Genomic DNA, 20,087 nt, shown 5'->3' on the forward strand with positions numbered 1-20,087 from the left:
ATGGCATAAACAGATTGCATGGGGCCCGCTTTGAAGTGCAAATTACCCGCGGGGTCAACCCCAACATATCCCCAATAATAACTCGAAAACAAGGCAGGGCCGTGAAATACCACGGAAAATGGGAAATGGGGCTTCGGTTTCGCTTTCGGGCCGTAATACATCTTGGAAATCTGTTTAATGGGCCGCCCGGCCACTTGAGAGGCTTCCGAAGCTGTTGCTATTTTAATGTGGTCGATATTCTAAATTTAAACAAATAAACAAACAACCATTGCGCTGCTGTTGAAAGTTTATTGTTTTTAAACCTGTGCAGCCAAACTGTTTGATATTCCCCTCCGCTTGGCCGGTTGAGTAGCCGATAATTTGCCACTTAAAACGTGCGAAATTCATTCACATTCACATTCACATTTCCATTTCCACTTGATTCATTTTGGCCGGCAAAGCAATCAATGTGAGTGCCTTTGGTTTATGTTTTTCTGCCGAGCACATCCGCCCAGCTCCTTTTCCTAGCCCCTCACTCCCCGAAGAGAAAACTTTTCTTGCGGCTGGAAATCAATATGAGTAATACGAAATAATAATCCATGAGATTCCCGTGGCTGGGGGCCCCTCGAACGCCAGCCATTTTCGATTTGTGTATAGATTGTTCTTTTTGAAGCTGCCAAATGGCGGGAAAGGCGAAGTTATCACTCAATTTATAGGTTTTTCAAGTGCAAATGAGCTGCTGTCAGAGGAAAGATACTACAAATTGTTCAAGTTTCAAGTGAATCAAAGTCGGGAAAGCAGGGGAATTTTTGAAACTTATTTGAGTTATTTGTTTGCTCGAGGGCTTACAGGTGATCCTATCTTGGCCCTAAAATTTAGTGTTTCTTTCTCTTCAACAAGTATTTTTAACAGTTTGAAAACATAAAAAGGTCTCAAAGATTAAGTTATCTAATATAAAAAAGGTTCAATATTAAGGTATATATTTTTTAAAGATTTTAAAAGCCTAAAATTCAAATTCAATAAATTATCTGCCCATATATGTATGATAGTTTATTATAATCGCTAGGTGAGAAAACAATGGTTTTTTCCTTGATACAAAAAACATATTTATTTCAAAGACTAAACCCTAGAAGCCACAAAAGTTTGCCAGACACAAATCAATTGCACTCGCCGTCAGACTCAATGGCTAAATAAATTATGGTTTTCGCTTACCGCTATCGACTTCAAACCCGCCATTAATTAACACCAACCCTTTTGGCCAAGGAGCCGAATCGAAGTGGCCGCGATTACTCGAGTGTCCAACACCTGTTACCAACAAATAAGGAGTGGGAAACCGAGGAGCGAGGAGCCAGGCACCCGTCGTCACAGGTCAACAGCCAGTTTATTGCTCACGCATTTCATTTCAGAAATCTTCTGGCGTTCCGAAAGTCATCATTATCATCGGGGCGATGGGTGGAAGCCGTGGATGCTGGAGGAGCCACGCAACTAGTGTCAAGAATCGCATAAATTTCCGATTCCGGGACGCTGAGTGTGCCATTTAATGGCCGGCAAAGGTCACGTTCACACCGCCGTAATGGCTAATGGGCAAAGAGCGGTCCTGACAATTCAGGTAATGTGGATAATTTGCTGTCAATGATGTGGAACGAAGGGGCCCAGCTCTGCGGTCCTCGCTGTTTGTTGTCAAACAACACGGCCCCGGCACCCTCGCCCCTAATAGTCCGTGCTGCATTTTACGGCGCCTATAAATAGGCCCTACTACATGTTAATGCCTCCCAATAAACGGTGGCTCGGGGCATGGGGCATGGGCCACTATGTGGCTCCCCATCGAATTTTGACAAATCACCGCTTGTCGAGCACAGCCGCAAATCCGCGCTGATCGATGATTTGTTGTCTTTGATCTCCGGAGCCAGCGGGAGTGTCGAGTGATTAAATCAGTTTTTGACAAGGTGTCGACTGGCGACCAGAGTGTATTTTCCTCAAGTGCGCCCAAAATCATGGGTCCTACAGTGGAGATTCAAATAAAACATACTTCGAATGCGTGCTGAGTCTTAGAGAGAACCCCTAATTCAGCTATATACAGAATCAAAACATGAACTTTAAGAGTCCAACTGACCAGAAAAAAATGTCTTATGAAATTAATATCTATGATTTAAAGAAATACTACACAGACAGAATTATGCCGTTCTCATCTGAGCTGAAAATGTACATAAAAGTAAAAACTAAAAATAGTTTCAGGATGCTTAAATCAATAGCTAACTAATAGTACAATTAAAAAGTTGTTAAACAATCTCAATATAACTCTTCTCGCCATTTTGTCCTTATATTGAGAACATTGATACCAAAAACTACTTACACCGTTTTTAAGAACAATTCCTCTCAATTCATGAACAGTTTGTTTCAACGTTTCTTTCTGTGTACGAATATTTTAAACAAATCTTTGAAAGAATTTTATTGAATCTCTGGAAAGTTTATCCCTAGAAAACTTAAATAAAATTATAACAAAACATTTCTTTATAAGCCGGAAAGTACTGAAATAAAATTTTTTTACACAAATGTAAATCCATGTAAATGGTCCTTATCCCAAAGCTCCACTGTATATTTGATCATCTGCGCCTCAGATAAAAACAGGGGGTTCGAGGCATAAATCAAGCGATGACAACGGGAACAACAACACCGGTAGTCACGCACTAAACTATAACTATGCAATTACACACAGCGATTAAGTTGCGGTCGGGAGCGGCGACTAAACAAACAAGATCCGAGGCGTTTTATGGCTTAGTGCGGGCGATATGTCAAAAAAATGGGGAACCCAAAGGAAAACATTGTTTCAGAACCGAAAACATTAGTATTCGGTTCGAGAGCGAAGCCAAACCCAACCGAGCTGAGCCATAAAAAACAATATTTGTTTCCAATACTATTCCCAGCATAGGTCTAAAAATAAGCAAGCAAAACACACAGGGCCAGCGACATCTCCCGAGAAAATCAGAGGATCAGAGGCCGGAGGATAACCCATTGTTTTATGACCCATTTTTACCAGCGGTGAGCGATCGTAAAATTTGAATAAATCGGGAGAGAGCGTGAAGAATCCTTTGTGGCAACGTCCACACATGTGAATGCGTATCACAGCTATGCAACTCCAATTGCCTCGGCATTCGGTGTTCTCGATTTGCGTTCAATGTTTTTATTTCTTTCAAATGATCTCTGCTTTCTACTTGAGAACGAGACGATCGTAAAAATCGATCGTGGTCCTGTTTGAAATGTATACACAATTATTTTACGACCTTTTAAGATATAGACCAAGACTTTGGTTGCTTTGGGAAAATTGCGTACTTGACGGCAGAGTTTACTCTTGCTTTCTTTCGCTCGGAAAAGTCGTAAAATCGGAAGGGAAATTCTACGAGATAGCAATGTCAAGGGACCAGATAAAGCAGCCTTCTGGCATTATCTCGGGCAGCTGTTATCCGGTGTGGTGTTTAAGCGAAGTGCTTCTTGGAATTATTATATTTTAATAATGTTTACAAACCAATTGAACGCAGAGGTTACCAAAAGTTTTCATGTTCCTTTGTTTCTATAGGCTCAAAAGGATTAAGTTCTGTATCGCAAGGGTACAAAGCTTTTTTAAATTAATAGTAAATATATACAAATAGGAAGCAATATCAATAAAATTTTCCGAAAACTTTAAGAGATGACAGCTGACATTAGTGTTGGTAATAACAAATTTACAAGTAAATTTTTATTTAAATCTAAATAATATGATTATTAATAATTCTTTTAATGGAAGGTTGTTAGAAAAATATATTTACAATTAAAGAAATATTATTTAATTAAATAATATATTTTATATATTTTATTAAATGGGTAATCTCAAACCCACTTATAATGAGGTTCCGTTAAGCTATTCAAATTTATTAAACTACAGCTTCTAATGTATTAAACAAGTTATAACAAATCCTTTGAAATGCCTGTAATTCATGTGTAAACTCTGCTCGATTTTCATTTGTTGAAAAATCAAATTTACATATTATCCAAAACACATTGGGAACTCTCGCACATCCACTCACACAAGCCGAAAAGATCTTGACTCCGCCCATCGGGGAAAATACGGGCAAATGAGAACCGCATATCGTTCTGAACACATGGACACAAATAAACATGGAAAGAGTGGAGAATATGTTTTTAAGCAACGCCCCCTCAAAAAGAACCGATTCTGGGGATCAGTTTTATGGCAGAATATCCGGAAAAATACTATAATAACAAGGATATTAATTAGCGATGATGTCATTAATTAAATATTTAAATCTGAAGCAGCTAGTATTCACACAAAACATTAAAACAAAAAATAATGTCTTATAGAAGCTTTTATTTTTAAAGAAAAAATTATTTTTTTAAACTATTTTTTTTTTTAACTGAGGGTTGACTCAAGGCAATTCTTATAATATGGAGATTTCCCGGGGATAACTTATTTTTCTCTCTCTGAGATGAAAAACATGTGTGGATCTTTTGGTGAGGGTGTTGGTACATCTCTATATTTATAGACCAATACGCTGCTCTCCCCAAAAACACATGCACGCGAGTACGGGATGAAGCATTACAAGTGATCTGCGTATGCGAGTCCATTCATTAGTCGATCGGACCTCTTGGCTGACGCAACGAGCAGTCAAACAGTCGCGCACGTAACACCCACCTTGGATATTAAATCTCTCCGGCAAACAGGACAAGGATCCTATCAAATCTATCCAAAATTAAGTGAAGTGAAGTTCGAAATAGGTTTTCTAAAGTTTCTCAAGAGGAAAACCAAGAAAAATACAACTTAAAATTGCAATCGATTTGGAAAACCAAGCAATACAGCTATAAAATGTTACCATCTTGCTACGCCAATGGATCGGTGCTGCCGGAAAACGAGGATCTGGTTAACTCCCTGCTGTCCAATCCCGAGTATCTCAGGGCCCAAGTATCCCCGAACCCGTTGGCGCCAAGTGCCGTCGGAGGTGTGGGAATGGAGGGCCTGATGTGCGGATCGTTCTCTCCCGCCTTCTACTACCAGGGAATCGATAACTTCCTGGCCCTGCACAACAACATCTGGGGTTTGCCCATATCCTTCCTCCACAACTCCCATCGACCGGAAAAGCCCCCGTTTTCCTACATTGCGCTTATTGCCATGGCCATAAGCAGTGCCCCCAACCAGCGATTAACTCTCAGCGGAATCTACAAGTTTATCATGGATAAGTAAGTTGAATATATTTTTTAAAGACATTTTTTATATAATCTCCAATATAGCATAGTACGTTTCTTTTCTCTTTTTATTTAATTTTATTTCCTTTTTTAAAATACTTAAATTGTTTATTTTACGATTTCCCTATGTCCAAATGCTTCTATATATATATTTCCCTTAAGTTTTTGTTTCTTTAATCCCAAGAAAATTAAATGTTCTTCCATGACGAAAATGAAGAGAAATTTAGATGACAGTCTTGACTAAATCAAATGCCAAAATAAACAATCGCAACATTCCAAGAACCTGAAGTGGGTTTTTATCCCGAGACGCATTTCAAAACAGTTGTGGAAACATTTGCCAAAACTGAGATTAAGTCGTTGAAATAATAAATGTATTTTTTTATGTGTGAAAAATATATAAATATCTTGAGGATTACTGTATCATATATTTATTCCTTTAAAAAGCGTTCCATTTCTTGACTTTTATTTATTGCCAATATCTTAAAAAAATGTATATATGTACTTGCGTGTTTCTTTTCCTATATAAACTCAATTTTTTAAAAAATGGCGTCAAAGATTTTAACAAAGCGCTAGCAACTGAAAATACATGTACGAGAGCCATGACTTCATTTGTTTGTAAACTAAATATTTTCGATTTCTTTATCAACATAAACAAATATTATTTTTATTGCCTGTTTAAATCGGTTCGTATAAACAGACTAATGGAAAATATAGATATCGACTAAAAAGATGTGTATCAATACAAAAACGTTTCGATTTGTAAAATGATTTGTTTATAAAGCAAAAACTTTTGTTGGATTCAGAATCTTTTTTTTTGTTCTATGCACAGGAGTAAAAATGTTTATAATGTATTCAAAAAATATTTACAGTCCCATTGATAAAAAATATACATGTTTAAATATGCATACATTTGTTTAAAATATTTCGCCCATTTTTCATAAACACATTCTATTGTCTTTATGCTTTGCAAGATCTTTTAGTTATAATAAACTGTGTGGTAAATAAATATATTATTTATAAATATTTGGGTAACATTTCAATAGATTTGCCTAGTTTTACCAGCTTAAAATATATATTTTATCTGAAAAGTAAAGGATATTTATAAAAACTAAATTACTATTTATTTTCTTTTTTAGATTTCCCTACTACAGGGAGAACAAGCAGGGCTGGCAGAACTCCATCCGACACAATTTGTCCCTGAATGACTGCTTCGTGAAGGTGCCGCGGGATAAAAACACCATCGAGGATAATGATAGTGCTGGCAAGGGAAGCTACTGGATGCTGGACTCCTCCGCATCGGACATGTTCGATCAGGGAAACTACAGGCGAAGGAGGACGCGTAGGCAAAGGCATTGCGCCAACTCAAATCGCTACGAAAGGGAATCAGGAAAAGTAAAATTATTATAGCTAAAATACTTCAAAAATTCAAATATAATAATGATATTTCCGCTATCCTTCAGGATTCCAACGATGGCAGCCACAGTGCAACGGAGATTCGTTCACCCAGCGAACCGCTGAATGATTTCGATATCTTCTGCAACGAAAGACCCAATTATTCGGACAGGATTACGGATCTCCACAGGCAGTACTTGTCCGTATCCCTGGGCTTCAACAGTCTGTTCAACAATGAGGCCAGGGGCATTCGAACAATGCCGAGTTCTTCCCTCTCCGAGATCAGAGAATCCTCAGATGATGTGGACGCCTCCTGCAGTTCCAGCAAAACAGTTCATAATCCCATGGATCTACACGAGGATTTACATTCCCCGAGCGCCTTCACTCCTCCGCTCAATCGTCGAGAAACCACTTCCTCTGGTGATTCTTTCCGAGAACTCAAGGACATGGTGGGTGCACCTCCCAGTAGTACTGCAGCCAACACTTCTCCAGTGGCAAACAACCGATCCAAGACTACCCTCTTTACCATCGACAATATCATTGGAAAGCCTTAGAATATGGAGTTTTTAATTCTTAGACTTTAAGATATTACCTAAAAAATTACTTTGTAAAAACCAAACGTGATTGACATTAAAGTTTACCCATTTCGAAATTGTTTCGTCTTATTGGAACTTAAACTTAAGGTATTTTAAACGAATTTGGTAGAGAAATAAATTTGCTAAAATTAAACAAATTTAATATTAATTGTTAATTTTAAGCCAAGTATTCTTTAATACGATCGTCAAAATTATTCGGACTCTGTAAAAGTGAAATATGGAATTTTTTAACGACTGTATTGCGGTTGGTATTGACTTAATTCTCCTGGGGTTTTGTGGTCGCGAATATGTGCATTGCAAACGAGTTTCGCAAGAGTTTAGGGTGCGTATACTTGATATATATAGTTAAATATATGAATACTATGGTATATAAGATCCATTACTGTCGGCGCCGCAGTATAAAATCGATGAAAACTTGAGAACACTACTGGAACAGCAGCCTGGCAAGAAGATCCCTCATATTATTATTCGGGAAACAGTAACCCCCACTGCAGATCCCTTCCAGAGTTTGGAGCTCAGTGTAGGTGGAGTCCTCCAGATTGTAAAACTTCATAGCACAGGATAGTCCGTGGAATCACTGGCCTATGGAAAGGGCACCACAAGTTACTCCATGAGTCCACCAATGAAATGCCTTTTGAGTTCGTAACCAACAGCATAGTGTGGAGATTGTAGATGCTTTCAGGGCAGTTTTTTTGGATGTGGATGCGGTCTATGATAACTTTCAATCCTCCTCCCTTTCGGTTTTTGATAATATATATGGATTCTCTTCGGGATTGCAAGCCCCCGAAGATATATTAAAGAAGAGCAGCTTTCTCACCGCCCTTGCAGAATTGCAGCTAGATGTTAAAATCCTACGCATGCAGCCTTCGCAACAAGGACGTCTTATCCTAACCACCGCCACCAAATCCACGGTCATCAAGAGATTGGACGATGCCAATAGAACCATTGTGTGGGTATATCGGGAATTACCTTAAATATATAATATATTAATGAAACGGCTCTTTAGTTTGAAATTGTTTGAGTGCAGTACAATTTCTGTTATACTGATTGCTTTTGTTTTAAGGAAGATTAACAAGAGGAGGAAACTAAAGACAGAGGATGTCTTAATAAGCAATCGTTTGAGAACAGAGCGAAGGACAAATAATCCTGGTAATTAATCCCAGGATCAGCTCTGCGTGGAGTGTTAGAAGTAAAGATTTGACAAAACTGTCTTAGATTTGACTATGTCTAGATAATAGATTTTTTCTTACCGATCATCCTACTTCCCCGTGGTCATTTATGTTTTTGCGAAGACTGCGCCCAGAATATCTAAAATACCTGTCCTGTCTGTCGTGCAAAAATTATCAAAAGGGCAACCGCATTTATCACCTAGACTTTATCGAAATTAAAGATTTTATTCAAATAAAATTTAAAGAAATTTTTTTTATAGAACTCTTCACCGTTCATTTATTTCACCTGTGGCGCCAAATTTCAAATTAAAGTCTTACCGCATTCCAGGAAACCACTATTATACCGTACAATATGAACTAGTTCCCCAAATAACGGGAGAAAATACCGAGAACCAGTATTTTGAACGCGTTATCATTGCTCCACTGCGCAAACGAAAACACAGCAACACTAAGAAAACATATGTTTATAATAAATAACATAACAAAATATGGAATTTTTACACGAGTCGATTGCGCTGGGCGTTGATTTACTAATACTAGGCCTGTGTGCGCGCGAGTATGTGCACTACAAGCGCACTGCCCAGGTGCTAAAGGTGCGTATGCTTGATGTATAAGAGTGGATACTACTTAATGGGATACCTTTCAGGCGGCGCCGCAATACAACATCGATGGGGAGCTGAAATCGGTGGTGGAGCGGCAGCGCGACAAGAAGATACCATATGCGGTGATCCGGGGAACTGTTACCCCCATTGGGGTTCCCCTGAGGAGCAGCCTGGTGCCCAGTGTCAGCGGAGTCCTGCAGATTGTGAAGCTGCACGAGCACAGGATCACCCGGGGATTCGCTGGCTTCTGGACGGAGCACCATAAACTGCTCCACGAGTCCGCCAACGAGATGCCCTTCGAGTTACGCAACCAACAGCACGGCGTGGAGATTGTGGACGCCTTGAGTGCAGCTGTTCTGGACGTGGACATGGTCTACGACAACTATGAGCCCTCCAGTCTCTCCTTCTTCGACCATGTGTTTGGCTTCTTCTCTGGTGTCCGCCAGAGGGGATTGCAAACCACCGAGGAGGTCCTGAGGGAGGGCAGCTTCCTGACCGCCATTGGTGAACTGGAATTGGATGGCAACACGCTGCGCATGCAGCCCTCCAAGGAGGGACCGCTTTTCCTGACCACCGCCACCAAGTCCACGCTCATCAAGCGGTTCGAAGATGCCAAGGCAGCAACAATGTGGGTAGTACTTACTTTATGTATATACTTTTTTTTCACAACAATCCTTTCCAGACTCAAGCTGGTGGTGTGTAGCACCATCTCTGTCATCCTGGTAGCCTTTATTGCCAAGAAGATCTACCGCAGGAGGAAACAGGAACGGGAGGAGGCGAAAATACGCGATCGACTAGACACGGAGCGCCGGGAGCGACGAGCGAGGAGTCGTCCTCACACTCTGTCCCAGGATCAGCTCTGCGTCGTCTGCTCCACGAATCCCAAAGAGGTAATTTTAGTAAAAAGAGTCGGTCGGATTAGCCAAAAATATTATTTCGCTTATATAAAAAAATTGTAACCTCTTTCAAATCTTATCAAATCCCTTAAAGTGTGGCAGTACCATTCTATAGTTATTCAGTATTAATATCTGAGCTCTCAAGTTAAGATAAGCTATTAACTATTCTTTAACCCTATTTTATAAGCTTATCAAAAAGTATCGTATAAATTTATTGCAAGATAAGGCTTTTGTAAAATGCACATTTTACTGCACTCGATTATTTCAAAAAACTTTCCATAGTTAGAAATTCGACATGTTTTCCCTATCTAATTACCATTTTATTTCTTTTAGATTATCCTACTGCCGTGCGGTCACGTCTGCCTCTGCGAAGACTGCTCCCAGAAAATCTCCATCTCCTGCCCCGTGTGCCGCGGTAATATCGCCTCCAAGGCAGCCGCCTTCATCGCCTAGATATCAGCCGAATGCCAACACGATCACCTTGTACCTGTGCGCGCCAAACTCATTATTTTGTTACAATGCTTGTGTACGGCATTTATTTTAAAATTATTTAAAGTCTTGACATCGAACATTATTTGGATTCTCCCTGCATAATTCGGCGGTACTGACGTTGGTTCTCCAGTAGCTGTAGGAACACTTTGTATTTGCGGTTGTGGAACTCTACGGTTTCCGGGTTTGGCTTTACAAGCTGGCCAGTGCCACCCATAGCTTTCGAGGCGCTCTGAGAGCACAAAAAGTAGTTTATAAACCAGACAGATCATAGAAATAATTCTTATACTCACCTCCAAGCTGTCAAAGTGACCCGAGGCAGCGGCTCCCAGGGCAGCGGCTCCCACCAAAACCATTTCCTGTTCGTCCGGGATCAAGCCGGGCAGGTTGCAAATATCCGCATGACACTGCACATACAAAGGATTTTTGGCCAGTCCTCCGCAGAAGAGGAGCGTTTGAAAGGGTGCTCTATCGTACTGATACAGGTTCTCGATAATGTGTCGGGTGCCATACTACAAAATAAAAGTCATGAAATGAATATTATTTACATAAAATATTAGAGTACAACTTACAGCCAAGGCTTGAACGAACGCCAAGTATTTGATGGCCAGAGATTCGGTTCCTCGAGTCATGTCCAGGCCAGTGATCTTTAAAAAGTGTATTTCTTGGTTAACTTACAATCAAAAGGTTAATAAGATATGACTTACCACTCCTCGCAGCGTGGGATCGGCGATGGGCGAACGATTGCCATGAAAATCGGGCCAGACATGGATATCCTGGGTAAGACACCCCACCTGGCTAAGTCCTCGAGCAGCTGCCAGTTCCGGCAGCAACTTATTGAGATGCTGATAGATGAACCTATCCTCACCCAGTTTCTCTTTCAGTTCAGCATAGGATTCGTGGGATTTAAGGACATGGTCGAGGAGATGTCCCGCAATGCTCTGACCACCCTCGTTCAGGAAATATCCGGGTATAATGGCATCCTGGTATGGACCCCAAACGCCCTGGGCGAAGCAGGCCTTCCGGGTGATGCTCATATGGCAGGTGGAGGTACCGGCAATCAGTGCCATCTTACCCTGGACATCGTCGGAACCCTTCGACTCCTTGGAGCGGCAGCCAAACATTCCCAGGGCGCCAGCATGGGCATCGATTAGGGAGGTGCTGACCACGATTCCGGCGGACAAACCCAGTTCTCCGGCAGCCTTGGCGGTGAGTCCTTTGCCCACCTTTCTGCCCGGAGGCTGGACATCGCTGCCCAGCTTCTCGAAGTTGTTCTGGGTCAACTCCTCCAAGTCGGCCTGCTGTAGGAACTCCTTGTTCCAGCTGTTGTTCGCAGCGTCGTAGTTCCACTTACACACCACGGAGCACAGTGAACGAGTGTCCACACCAGTGGCTCGCCAGGTCAGGAAGTCGGGCAGATCGAAAACCCTCCAGATACTGCCGAAGGTCTTCGAGAGGTTCCTCTTCAGCCAGAGCAGCTTAGGCACCTCCATCTCCAGCGACACCTGACCGCCCACGTACTTCAGCAGAGGGTTTTTAAAAGCATTTATCTCCTGGGTTTCCTGCTCGGCACGATGGTCCATCCAGAGGATTATGTTCTGCTCCGCCTCACCGGATTTGCTCACAGTCAGGGGCGATCCTTGGGCGCCCAGAACCACCAGGGAGCAGGTGGCATCGAAGCCAATGCCCTTGACTTCTGACTTATCGACGCCGGCGATGACTTTCTGTAAAATCAGCATTGGGTTAATCTAATCTCGTCGAGAAACGTCGCCGAACGACAGGGGTTATCAGGCAGAGCACAAATAAGATGTTTATAGATCCAAATTGTAGTTCTTATAAAGCTCCTGATATTTGCCTTCTTTTACTTCTTATAGGAACAGACTTTTGGTATATTCAAAAAGAGTGTGTTTTCATATTTAGAAAAATGTTTTTGAAATTAATATTTGCATTCTATGTTTAAGTTTGTAATTTATTTATTTTAATCCTTACAACTCCCTAGTATGATCTTAAATGGGCGTTCCATTCACAAAAGACTTACCTTCACCACCTGGCAGATGGATTGCCAAATATTATCGGACGACTGGTTGTAGTAGCCCGGCTCTGGGTTCCATGTCTTGATCGTCTGCACCGCCTGCTCCAGGACACGCCCATCGGAGGCCACCAGGGCCGCCCTCGCACTGCCCGTGCCCACGTCCACGCCCACAAAATACGGTCCGGATGCCATTTCCAAGTCGCCGCCTCCGTCACAGACGCCCCTAATCACCTTGGCGGTCAAATAAATGTTATTGACTCAATGCAAAAACCTGAACGCGAGGCGAAGTCGTCGAGCGTCGGACGCGGACTGATAAGCAACCTGATACGCGACCGCCCAGCAGACCCAGAAGTAGTGTAAATTAACCCAAGTACCGGTTTGTAAAGATCTCTCTGAATCGCCGAGAGTTCATTCATCAAGACTTAAGCGTCTGTGAGCATGGGTTTGCTATTTTTATGGGACTTCTAAATTTTGAAACTGGATCAAATTGACGATACATGTTCTGAGTACCCACACAGTACATGGGAATATTTATGTTCTCTAATTTCGATAAGGTTTTGAGCGGTTCTGAAATGCACCATAAATTCAACACTGATAAGCTTTTTCTGTGCTGTTCTATATGGTTGAATTTTAGAATGTAGGTATATAATTGTCGATAATTTTGCACAATAATAAAGAAAACCAATTCTAAGCACAGTATTTAATAGCCTTAATTAGTTGCCCAATTAGTGTAAATTAACTCAAGTACCGGTTATTTGGTCAATATGTAAATATTTATTTCAGTTTTCATAGCATCCCTTAGTTTTAATGTCACATGTACTTAACGTTTTTATAATATTTTCCGTAATTCTTTTATCTTACCATACCAATTGGTAATTTTGTATATATATTCTTTTTCACACAACATCTGCTGCATCTTATCAAGCTGAATAACATTAAAATTTTAAAAGTCAAAGTATTTAATGCCGAAAGTTATAAACAAAAAGCACAACTGGTCTAGAAAAAAATCAAAGTTGTAGGAATGGCACACCTGATTGTTTTCAATACACAATAACCTGGGCTACGAATATATTGCTTTGCTTGCATATGCGCAGGTTGTTTATCAACACGAAAATAAAAACGCAAATGAGTTTGCTTTTATTTTACTCCGCCGCCTGCCGTCGAACCTGTCACAACGAGCTGCTCTCAGCCACTGCTTCAAAGCCCTCAGAGTGGATCCAATCTATTTCGATTTGTGTGCCATATTCAATTTTAACAGCAACCATCACTTAAATGTTAATAAATAATGCATTTTTAATACATTATTAAATTATTTATATATATAGAAAATATTATGAATAAAAAACTTATAAATAAGTGACTTTAATAACTTTAAAAAAAAAATTCTGGAAAAAAAATCATTACTCTTATTCTAAACTGAGTTATGTTATCTCTATATGAATGTAAGTCAAGGCTAGTTCCAGAAGGACGCTTACAAAAATATAGCCTCTGATAACGTTACTCGGAGGAATGACATTTTAAAAATGTATTGATAAACAAGATTTATAGATAGGAGGGGTACTATCTAGACTGGCCCCACCCTGGCAATATCAATCAATATTCGATTACCATCAGAGATAAGCGGCGAATTTACTGGAGTGGGTTTAAGTAATACTGCAATCACGTTAAATACAATTTAATAAAATATATTGGAGCCTTAACTTATGCTAGTAAAAAGTTGTACTTCTATAATTTTTATTTTATTTTTAATTAACATCTTTATTTAATATAATCCAGGAACAGATCTAATTAAAGCCTTTAACCTAAATGTTTTCTTAAGTAAATAATCTCTTAATTATAAATTATAATTAGTTTTCAACTTAGTATATAGGAGTAGATCAAATTACGACTAGTTTCAAGTAAATAATATATTCATATTAGTCTCTTAGGAGCAGCCCAAAATGTCTTCTTTTGAGCCTGCGAATTGGGATAGCCCCCTGTAATCTCCGGGGTACTTCTATAATAGATGAGAAAACCAGTCATTAATAATCAGCCCAAAAGGGGACAACTTTTGAACTATTATTATCACCGTAAACTAACTGAATATATAATGTTGAAGGTGTTATCCCCAGCACACAAAGATAAGTTGCTTGTGTGGATCTCAGATCCCCAAGGATAGGATGCTATCCGAGGAACTCAACATGCAACTAATCCGTTTTCGACCTGACATGTCTCCTAATTGTTGTTTACATCCTCGGACCAGCTTAGTCTAAGCCCCGCAATTAGTGGCCCTTCAGCTGGTCACCTCGGTGCCGTGAAAGCCATTGTGGGTCTATCGGTGGTCTACTCCGCCCATGACAGGCTTTGGACCCATTTAAATTTCGCATTTCGTGCCAGTGCAGAAAAGACCGGCGTCATGAAAAGTCCCACCATGAATTTTCGCAAAACTCCCAGTAGGGATAGTGGCGTTAAGGCAGTGGAGAGTTTGGCCAAGCCGGAAACGCCTCCTCCCAAGTTTGTGGAAGAATCCAACTTGGAATTTAATGTCTTGGCCAGCGAAAAGCTACCTAACTATAACAATTCGGATACTTTTCATCGGGCTGTGTTTCCATGTAAGCTATAATAAGACTAGAAAAATTTTTAGAAAAAGTACTTATTTGAACCTTTCGATCTAGTCATGCTTCTGGCCCAGTGTGTGGCTATAATGCCCTTGGTGGGCATCCGGGAAGCCAATCCCAGACGCGTTCGATTTGCCTATAAATCACTTCCCATGATAGTTACCCTGACCTTTATGACTGCCACATCCATATTGTTTCTGAGCATGCTGAGTCACCTGCTAAAGATTGGCATTACGGCTAAGAATTTTGGTAAGATGAGACGGGCTTAAATGTATTATTTTATCTATTTTATTTTCCAGTAGGCCTTGTTTTCTTTGGCTGTGTGTTGACGGCCTACGTGGTCTTTATTCGCCTGGCTAAGAAATGGCCTGCTCTTATACGATACTGGACGAGAACGGAAATGGTCTTGACGAAGCCTCCTTATGAAGTACCCAGGAGAAATCTTTCGCGTCGGGTGCAATTGGCTGCCTTGGCTATTATTGGCCTGTCCTTGGGTGAGTTATAAACTATATTTTAATGATTTTATTTCATATTATTTTATACCTTCTGAACTTTAGGTGAACATGCTTTGTACCAGGTATCAGCCATTCTATCCTATAAGCGTCGTATTCAGATGTGCGTCAATATAACTACTGTGGCCAGTTTCGATGATTACATGCAAAGGAACTACGACTATGTGTTCCAGCTACTGCCCTACAGCCCCATCATCTCTGCGCTAGTTCTAGTAAGTTTATATTACTATATAACATTTAAAAGGTTTTTAAGTATATACCTTTTTAGTTGATCAATGGTGCCTGCACTTTCGTGTGGAACTACATGGACCTCTTCATCATGATGATTAGCAAGGGTTTGTCCTATCGGTTCGAGCAAATAACAGCTCGTATTCGCAAACTGGAGCATGAGGAGGTCTGCGAGGCGGTATTCATCCAGATCAGGGAGCATTACGTGAAGATGTGTGAGCTGCTGGAGTTTGTGGACAGCGCCATGTCCAGTCTTATACTGCTTTCGTGTGTCAACAACCTGTACTTTGTGTGCTACCAGCTGCTCAATGTTTTCAAGTGGGTCTTAGAAAAAGAAAGCTCTTTATTAAACATATTTGCTTATAACGTTATTATATTTGCTATCTCTTAGCAAACTGCGCTGGCCCATCAACTACATATACTTCTGGTACTCCCTACTCTACCTCATTGGACGTACCGCCTTTGTGTTCCTCACGGCGGCGGACATCAACGAGGAGTCCAGGCGAGGACTGGGCGTTCTGAGGAGGGTTTCCAGTCGCAGCTGGTGCGTGGAGGTGGAGCGCCTGATATTCCAGATGACCACCCAGACAGTGGCCCTGTCCGGCAAGAAGTTCTACTTCCTCACCCGTCGACTGCTCTTTGGAGTGGGTAGCCCCGTTGCAGTAAATGCTAGTTTGTGTTGACACCTCTGAAATTTCCCCACCTCCAGATGGCCGGCACGATTGTCACCTACGAACTGGTCCTGCTGCAATTCGATGAGCCCAATCGACGCAAAGGACTGCAGCCCTTGTGCGCCTGATGAACCACAACCATGACACCCGTCAACCCACTCCCGGGCCATTTGTCATGTCAGCTGAAGGTGACAGGCGGTGCAATTAGTTGTAAATACTTAGTGGGTAAATCGTTTAAAACAGCCACGCCCCCTGAGTTATGTGGGCAGCTTTTCTCACGCCAGATTGGCAGGTCGGTGGTTAGTGCTAGCTTGGCCATGCCGCAGGGCGAGACATTCCACCGGGCGGTCTCGAAAGGTGTGTGATTATCACATTATAATATATCACAATTAAAACTTTAATATTATTTTATAACAGTTCTTTATATTTCACAAATATATGGCCTGCTTCCGGTCAGCAATGTTCGCGCTTTGGATGTCGCGAACATCCGGTTCAGTTGGTTCTCTCCTCGCATTTTTTACTCCACTCTCGTTTTAATCCTAAATCTCTGCGAATTTGGGGCCGTCATAAACTATGTCATCAAGGTGGCCATCAACTTTCACACCTCCAGCACGCTTTCTTTGTATATTGTCTGTCTCTTGGAGCACCTTTTCTTCTGGAGACTGGCCATCCAGTGGCCAAGGATTATGCGCACCTGGCATGGAGTGGAGCAGCTCTTCCTAAGGGTTCCTTATAGGTTTTACGGGGAGTACAAGATGAAAAGGCGCATCTACATTGTGTTTGCCATTGTAATGTCATCGGCTTTGGGTGAGTTTAAGATACCCATTTTGTTTGGGTAGGGTACGTTTATTTTGATGTTTATATTTAACATTGCTTTTTAGTGGAACACTGTCTGCTGCTCCTCAACTCGTTCCATCTCAGCAACATGGAGCGCACCCAGTGCAAGATCAATGTCACCTACTTCGAGAGCATCTACAAGTGGGAACGTCCTCACCTCTACATGATCCTGCCCTACCACTTTTGGATGCTGCCTATTTTAGAGGTAGTCTTGATACAAAATATGAATATGAATATTAGTTCTTAAGTACACTGATAATATTTCCTAGTGGGTTAACCAGACTATTGCCTATCCGCGCTCCTTCACCGACTGCTTCATCATGTGCATTGGCATTGGATTGGCCGCCAGATTTCATCAGCTCTATCGAAGGATTGCTGCTGTTCATAGGAAAGTAATGCCTGCGATTTTTTGGACAGAGGTGCGGGAACATTATCTGGCCTTAAAGAGGCTTGTGCATCTTCTGGATGCCGCGATAGCCCCACTGGTTCTCCTGGCCTTTGGCAATAACATGTCCTTTATTTGCTTTCAGTTGTTCAACAGCTTCAAGTGAGTTGAATTATATTATTCCACATTCTGGCTACATTAGTATAAACTATTACTTATTTTTGATAGAAATATAGGAGTGGACTTTCTTGTAATGTTGGCCTTTTGGTACTCCCTTGGCTTCGCCGTTGTCCGCACCTTAATGACAATTTTTGTGGCCTCTTCAATAAACGATTACGAAAAAAAGATTGTCACAGCTTTGCGGGATGTGCCCTCCAGAGCTTGGTCCATAGAGGTAGAAACAACTTTAAGATATATTTATTAGTATAACTAGTATTTTCATAGGTTCAGCGTTTTAGCGAGCAATTGGGAAATGATATGACAGCTCTCTCCGGCGCTCACTCGTCCTGGCTGTAGGTTAAAGTATTCAAAGATACACTTTTTACCCATATTTATTGCTTCCCAGATGGGCACCACAATCATCACCTATGAGCTCATGATATCGGATGTCATCAACCAAGGTTCCATCAGGCAAAAGACCCAGTACTGCAGGGAATACTAGATCCCAGAATTTAGCACTCCTAAAGTCCTATTCAAAAGCACATTTAGTGTCACGCCCACGCACCTGCACAAAAACCGCCAATTCGCAAGATCGTAATCTGTTAATAGATGGGCTTACGCCCCCTTGTTTATGACGAGTCCTCAGGAGCTGAAGGACCTCTTTCCATTTGCAAAACAACAGCCAAGCCATGAAGCAGTCGGGCCAAAGGGGCACCAGAAATACGCTTCAACACGGCATTGGTCCTGGTAAATGGGTTGGGGAGTAGGGACTTTATTTAGATCTGTTTTCAATAATCTGGTTACTTTTCAGTTCTGGTTATAGCCCAGTTCTTTGGGGTTCTACCGGTCTCGGGGGTCTGGCCCAGTTCTCGACCAGAGAAGGTTCACTTTCGCTGGATTTCTTTGTCGCTACTAGCTGCTGTGGTTCTCTTTAGTTTCTCCATTGTGGACTGTGCCCTGTCTTCAAAAGTAGTCTTCGATCATGGTCTGAAAATCTATACCATAGGTGCGTTTTAGTTTAAGAATTCAATTTTAAATATCTTTGAAGAATTCAAAAATCAAAGGTTCTACAACTTATAAAATATATGAAAAATATATATTTGGTAAAATGGTGATGATAGTATTTTGATAAACAAATCTTCCCCTTCCAGGATCCCTCAGCTTCAGCGTGATCTGCATTTTCTGTTTCGGGGTTTTCCTGCTGTTATCCCGCCGCTGGCCCTATATCATCCGTCGGACGGCGGAGTGTGAGCAGATCTTCCTGGAGCCCGCCTACGATTGTAAGTATGGACGTGGCTACTCCAGTCGCCTTCGCCTGTGGGGCGTCTGCCTCCTGGTGGCCGCTCTCTGCGAGCACTCCACCTACGTGGGAAGCGCCCTGTACAACAATCACCTGGCCATCGTGGAGTGCAAGTTGAATGCGGACTTTTGGCAAAACTATTTCCAGAGGGAGAGGCAGCAACTCTTCCTGGTCATGCACTTCACCGCCTGGTGGATACCCTTCATCGAGTGGACCACGCTGTCGATGACCTTCGTGTGGAACTTTGTGGACATCTTTCTGATCCTCATCTGCCGCGGAATGCAGATGCGATTCCAACAGATGCACTGGCGCATCCGGCAACATGCAAAACAGCAAATGCCCAGTGAGTTTTGGCAGAAGATTCGCTGCGATCTCCTGGATCTCAGTGACCTTCTGGGGATCTACGACAAGGAGTTATCGGGCTTGATAGTTCTCTCCTGTGCGCACAACATGTACTTTATATGTGTGCAGATTTATCACAGTTTTCAGTAAGTCACTAGGTTTTTGTTGAAATGCATAATACATCTGTTATCTTTTCTAATTTAGATCAAAAGGCAACTATGCGGATGAGCTATATTTCTGGTTCAGCCTTTCCTATGTCATTATTCGAGTGCTTAACATGATGTTCGCTGCATCCTCTATTCCCCAAGAAGCCAGGGAGATATCGTATACCCTATACGAAATACCCACGGAGTTTTGGTGCGTGGAGCTAAGGCGCCTGAACGAGATTTTCCTTTCTGACCACTTCGCCCTCAGCGGCAAGGGCTACTTTCTACTGACCAGGCGATTAATATTTGCAGTGAGTTGGAAATAACACCATTTTTCTACATTTCGAAGATCTTTAGTCTCTCTTTTTATAGATGGCTGCTACCTTGATGGTCTATGAACTGGTGCTGATCAACCAAATGGCTGGATCTGAAGTGCAAAAGAGCTTCTGCGAAGGCGGCGTGGGCTCCTCCAAGAGCATATTTTCCTAGTTCCAGTACTCTAGTGTTATACTCTCCACTTTTT

The 20,087-nt window shown here is 41.6% G+C and overlaps 6 protein-coding genes and 1 pseudogene across 7 annotated transcripts; 6 read left to right on the forward strand and 1 right to left on the reverse strand.

Annotated features, from left to right (window-relative positions):
• The first annotated feature begins 4,551 nt into the window (after positions 1-4,551).
• Positions 4,552-7,157, forward strand: LOC108034654 (fork head domain-containing protein FD2). The gene is made up of 3 exons (XM_017109593.2): positions 4,552-5,205; positions 6,348-6,603; positions 6,672-7,157. Exons 1-3 carry the CDS (start codon positions 4,835-4,837, stop codon positions 7,155-7,157), a joined length of 1,113 nt encoding a protein of 370 aa, XP_016965082.1. The 5' UTR covers positions 4,552-4,834.
• Positions 7,158-7,416: 259 nt separating this feature from the next.
• Positions 7,417-8,571, forward strand: LOC108034386 (mitochondrial E3 ubiquitin protein ligase 1-like; annotated as a pseudogene).
• A 214-nt stretch (positions 8,572-8,785) lies between these two features.
• On the forward strand, positions 8,786-10,435 carry LOC108035463 (mitochondrial E3 ubiquitin protein ligase 1). Its single transcript, XM_017111109.3, has 4 exons — positions 8,786-8,961; positions 9,015-9,598; positions 9,653-9,860; positions 10,200-10,435. Exons 1-4 carry the CDS (start codon positions 8,857-8,859, stop codon positions 10,317-10,319), a joined length of 1,017 nt encoding a protein of 338 aa, XP_016966598.1. The 5' UTR covers positions 8,786-8,856; the 3' UTR covers positions 10,320-10,435.
• On the reverse strand, positions 10,372-13,562 carry LOC108035462 (FGGY carbohydrate kinase domain-containing protein). Of its 2 annotated transcripts, none has more exons than XM_017111108.3 (6): positions 13,418-13,562; positions 12,394-12,618; positions 11,063-12,079; positions 10,928-11,002; positions 10,649-10,867; positions 10,372-10,587 (listed from the first exon to the last, which is right to left on the reverse strand). In XM_017111108.3, exons 2-6 carry the CDS (start codon positions 12,577-12,579, stop codon positions 10,438-10,440), a joined length of 1,647 nt encoding a protein of 548 aa, XP_016966597.1. In that variant the 5' UTR covers positions 12,580-12,618; positions 13,418-13,562; the 3' UTR covers positions 10,372-10,437. The 2 variants fall into 2 exon arrangements, with proteins under 2 accessions (XP_016966597.1, XP_050742079.1); XM_050886122.1 differs by lacking the exon at positions 13,418-13,562 and adding an exon at positions 13,249-13,305.
• Positions 13,563-14,645: 1,083 nt separating this feature from the next.
• Positions 14,646-16,561, forward strand: LOC108034732 (gustatory receptor for sugar taste 64a). Its single transcript, XM_017109672.3, has 7 exons — positions 14,646-14,978; positions 15,042-15,233; positions 15,284-15,478; positions 15,542-15,708; positions 15,765-16,042; positions 16,116-16,368; positions 16,434-16,561. Exons 1-7 carry the CDS (start codon positions 14,783-14,785, stop codon positions 16,521-16,523), a joined length of 1,371 nt encoding a protein of 456 aa, XP_016965161.1. The 5' UTR covers positions 14,646-14,782; the 3' UTR covers positions 16,524-16,561.
• Positions 16,536-18,278, forward strand: LOC108034728 (gustatory receptor for sugar taste 64b). Its single transcript, XM_017109667.3, is given in 7 exon segments — positions 16,536-16,752; positions 16,813-17,202; positions 17,277-17,437; positions 17,502-17,779; positions 17,846-18,011; positions 18,062-18,133; positions 18,183-18,278. Coding segments are annotated over 7 exon segments (1,380 nt in total).
• Positions 18,279-18,409: 131 nt separating this feature from the next.
• On the forward strand, positions 18,410-20,054 carry LOC108034720 (gustatory receptor for sugar taste 64c). The gene is made up of 5 exons (XM_017109661.3): positions 18,410-18,523; positions 18,588-18,782; positions 18,928-19,564; positions 19,623-19,875; positions 19,937-20,054. The coding sequence occupies exons 1-5, from the start codon at positions 18,466-18,468 to the stop codon at positions 20,051-20,053; spliced, it is 1,260 nt and encodes a 419-aa protein (XP_016965150.1). The 5' UTR covers positions 18,410-18,465; the 3' UTR covers position 20,054.
• Positions 20,055-20,087: the final 33 nt, after the last annotated feature.

This window comes from Drosophila biarmipes, chromosome 3L (assembly GCF_025231255.1).
Source record: "Drosophila biarmipes strain raj3 chromosome 3L, RU_DBia_V1.1, whole genome shotgun sequence".
Lineage (NCBI taxonomy): Eukaryota > Metazoa > Arthropoda > Insecta > Diptera > Drosophilidae > Drosophila > Drosophila biarmipes.

Coding starts and splice junctions, on each gene's coding strand:
- LOC108035463 (XM_017111109.3), top strand. CDS start 8,857: ATGGAATTTTTACACGAGTCGATTGCGCTGGGCGTTGATTTACTAATA. Junction 8,962..9,014: donor GCACTGCCCAGGTGCTAAAG/GTGCGTATGCTT, acceptor GATACCTTTCAG/GCGGCGCCGCAATACAACAT. Junction 9,861..10,199: donor GCTCCACGAATCCCAAAGAG/GTAATTTTAGTA, acceptor TATTTCTTTTAG/ATTATCCTACTGCCGTGCGG.
- LOC108034654 (XM_017109593.2), top strand. CDS start 4,835: ATGTTACCATCTTGCTACGCCAATGGATCGGTGCTGCCGGAAAACGAG. Junction 5,206..6,347: donor TACAAGTTTATCATGGATAA/GTAAGTTGAATA, acceptor TTTCTTTTTTAG/ATTTCCCTACTACAGGGAGA. Junction 6,604..6,671: donor ACGAAAGGGAATCAGGAAAA/GTAAAATTATTA, acceptor GCTATCCTTCAG/GATTCCAACGATGGCAGCCA.
- LOC108034732 (XM_017109672.3), top strand. CDS start 14,783: ATGAAAAGTCCCACCATGAATTTTCGCAAAACTCCCAGTAGGGATAGT. Junction 15,479..15,541: donor TATTATTGGCCTGTCCTTGG/GTGAGTTATAAA, acceptor TCTGAACTTTAG/GTGAACATGCTTTGTACCAG. Junction 15,709..15,764: donor TCATCTCTGCGCTAGTTCTA/GTAAGTTTATAT, acceptor ATACCTTTTTAG/TTGATCAATGGTGCCTGCAC.
- LOC108035462 (XM_050886122.1), bottom strand. Junction 12,080..12,393: donor CCATCTGCCAGGTGGTGAAG/GTAAGTCTTTTG, acceptor CTGATTTTACAG/AAAGTCATCGCCGGCGTCGA. Junction 11,003..11,062: donor ATCCCACGCTGCGAGGAGTG/GTAAGTCATATC, acceptor CACTTTTTAAAG/ATCACTGGCCTGGACATGAC.
- LOC108034720 (XM_017109661.3), top strand. CDS start 18,466: ATGAAGCAGTCGGGCCAAAGGGGCACCAGAAATACGCTTCAACACGGC. Junction 18,783..18,927: donor TCTGAAAATCTATACCATAG/GTGCGTTTTAGT, acceptor TTCCCCTTCCAG/GATCCCTCAGCTTCAGCGTG. Junction 19,565..19,622: donor CAGATTTATCACAGTTTTCA/GTAAGTCACTAG, acceptor TTTCTAATTTAG/ATCAAAAGGCAACTATGCGG.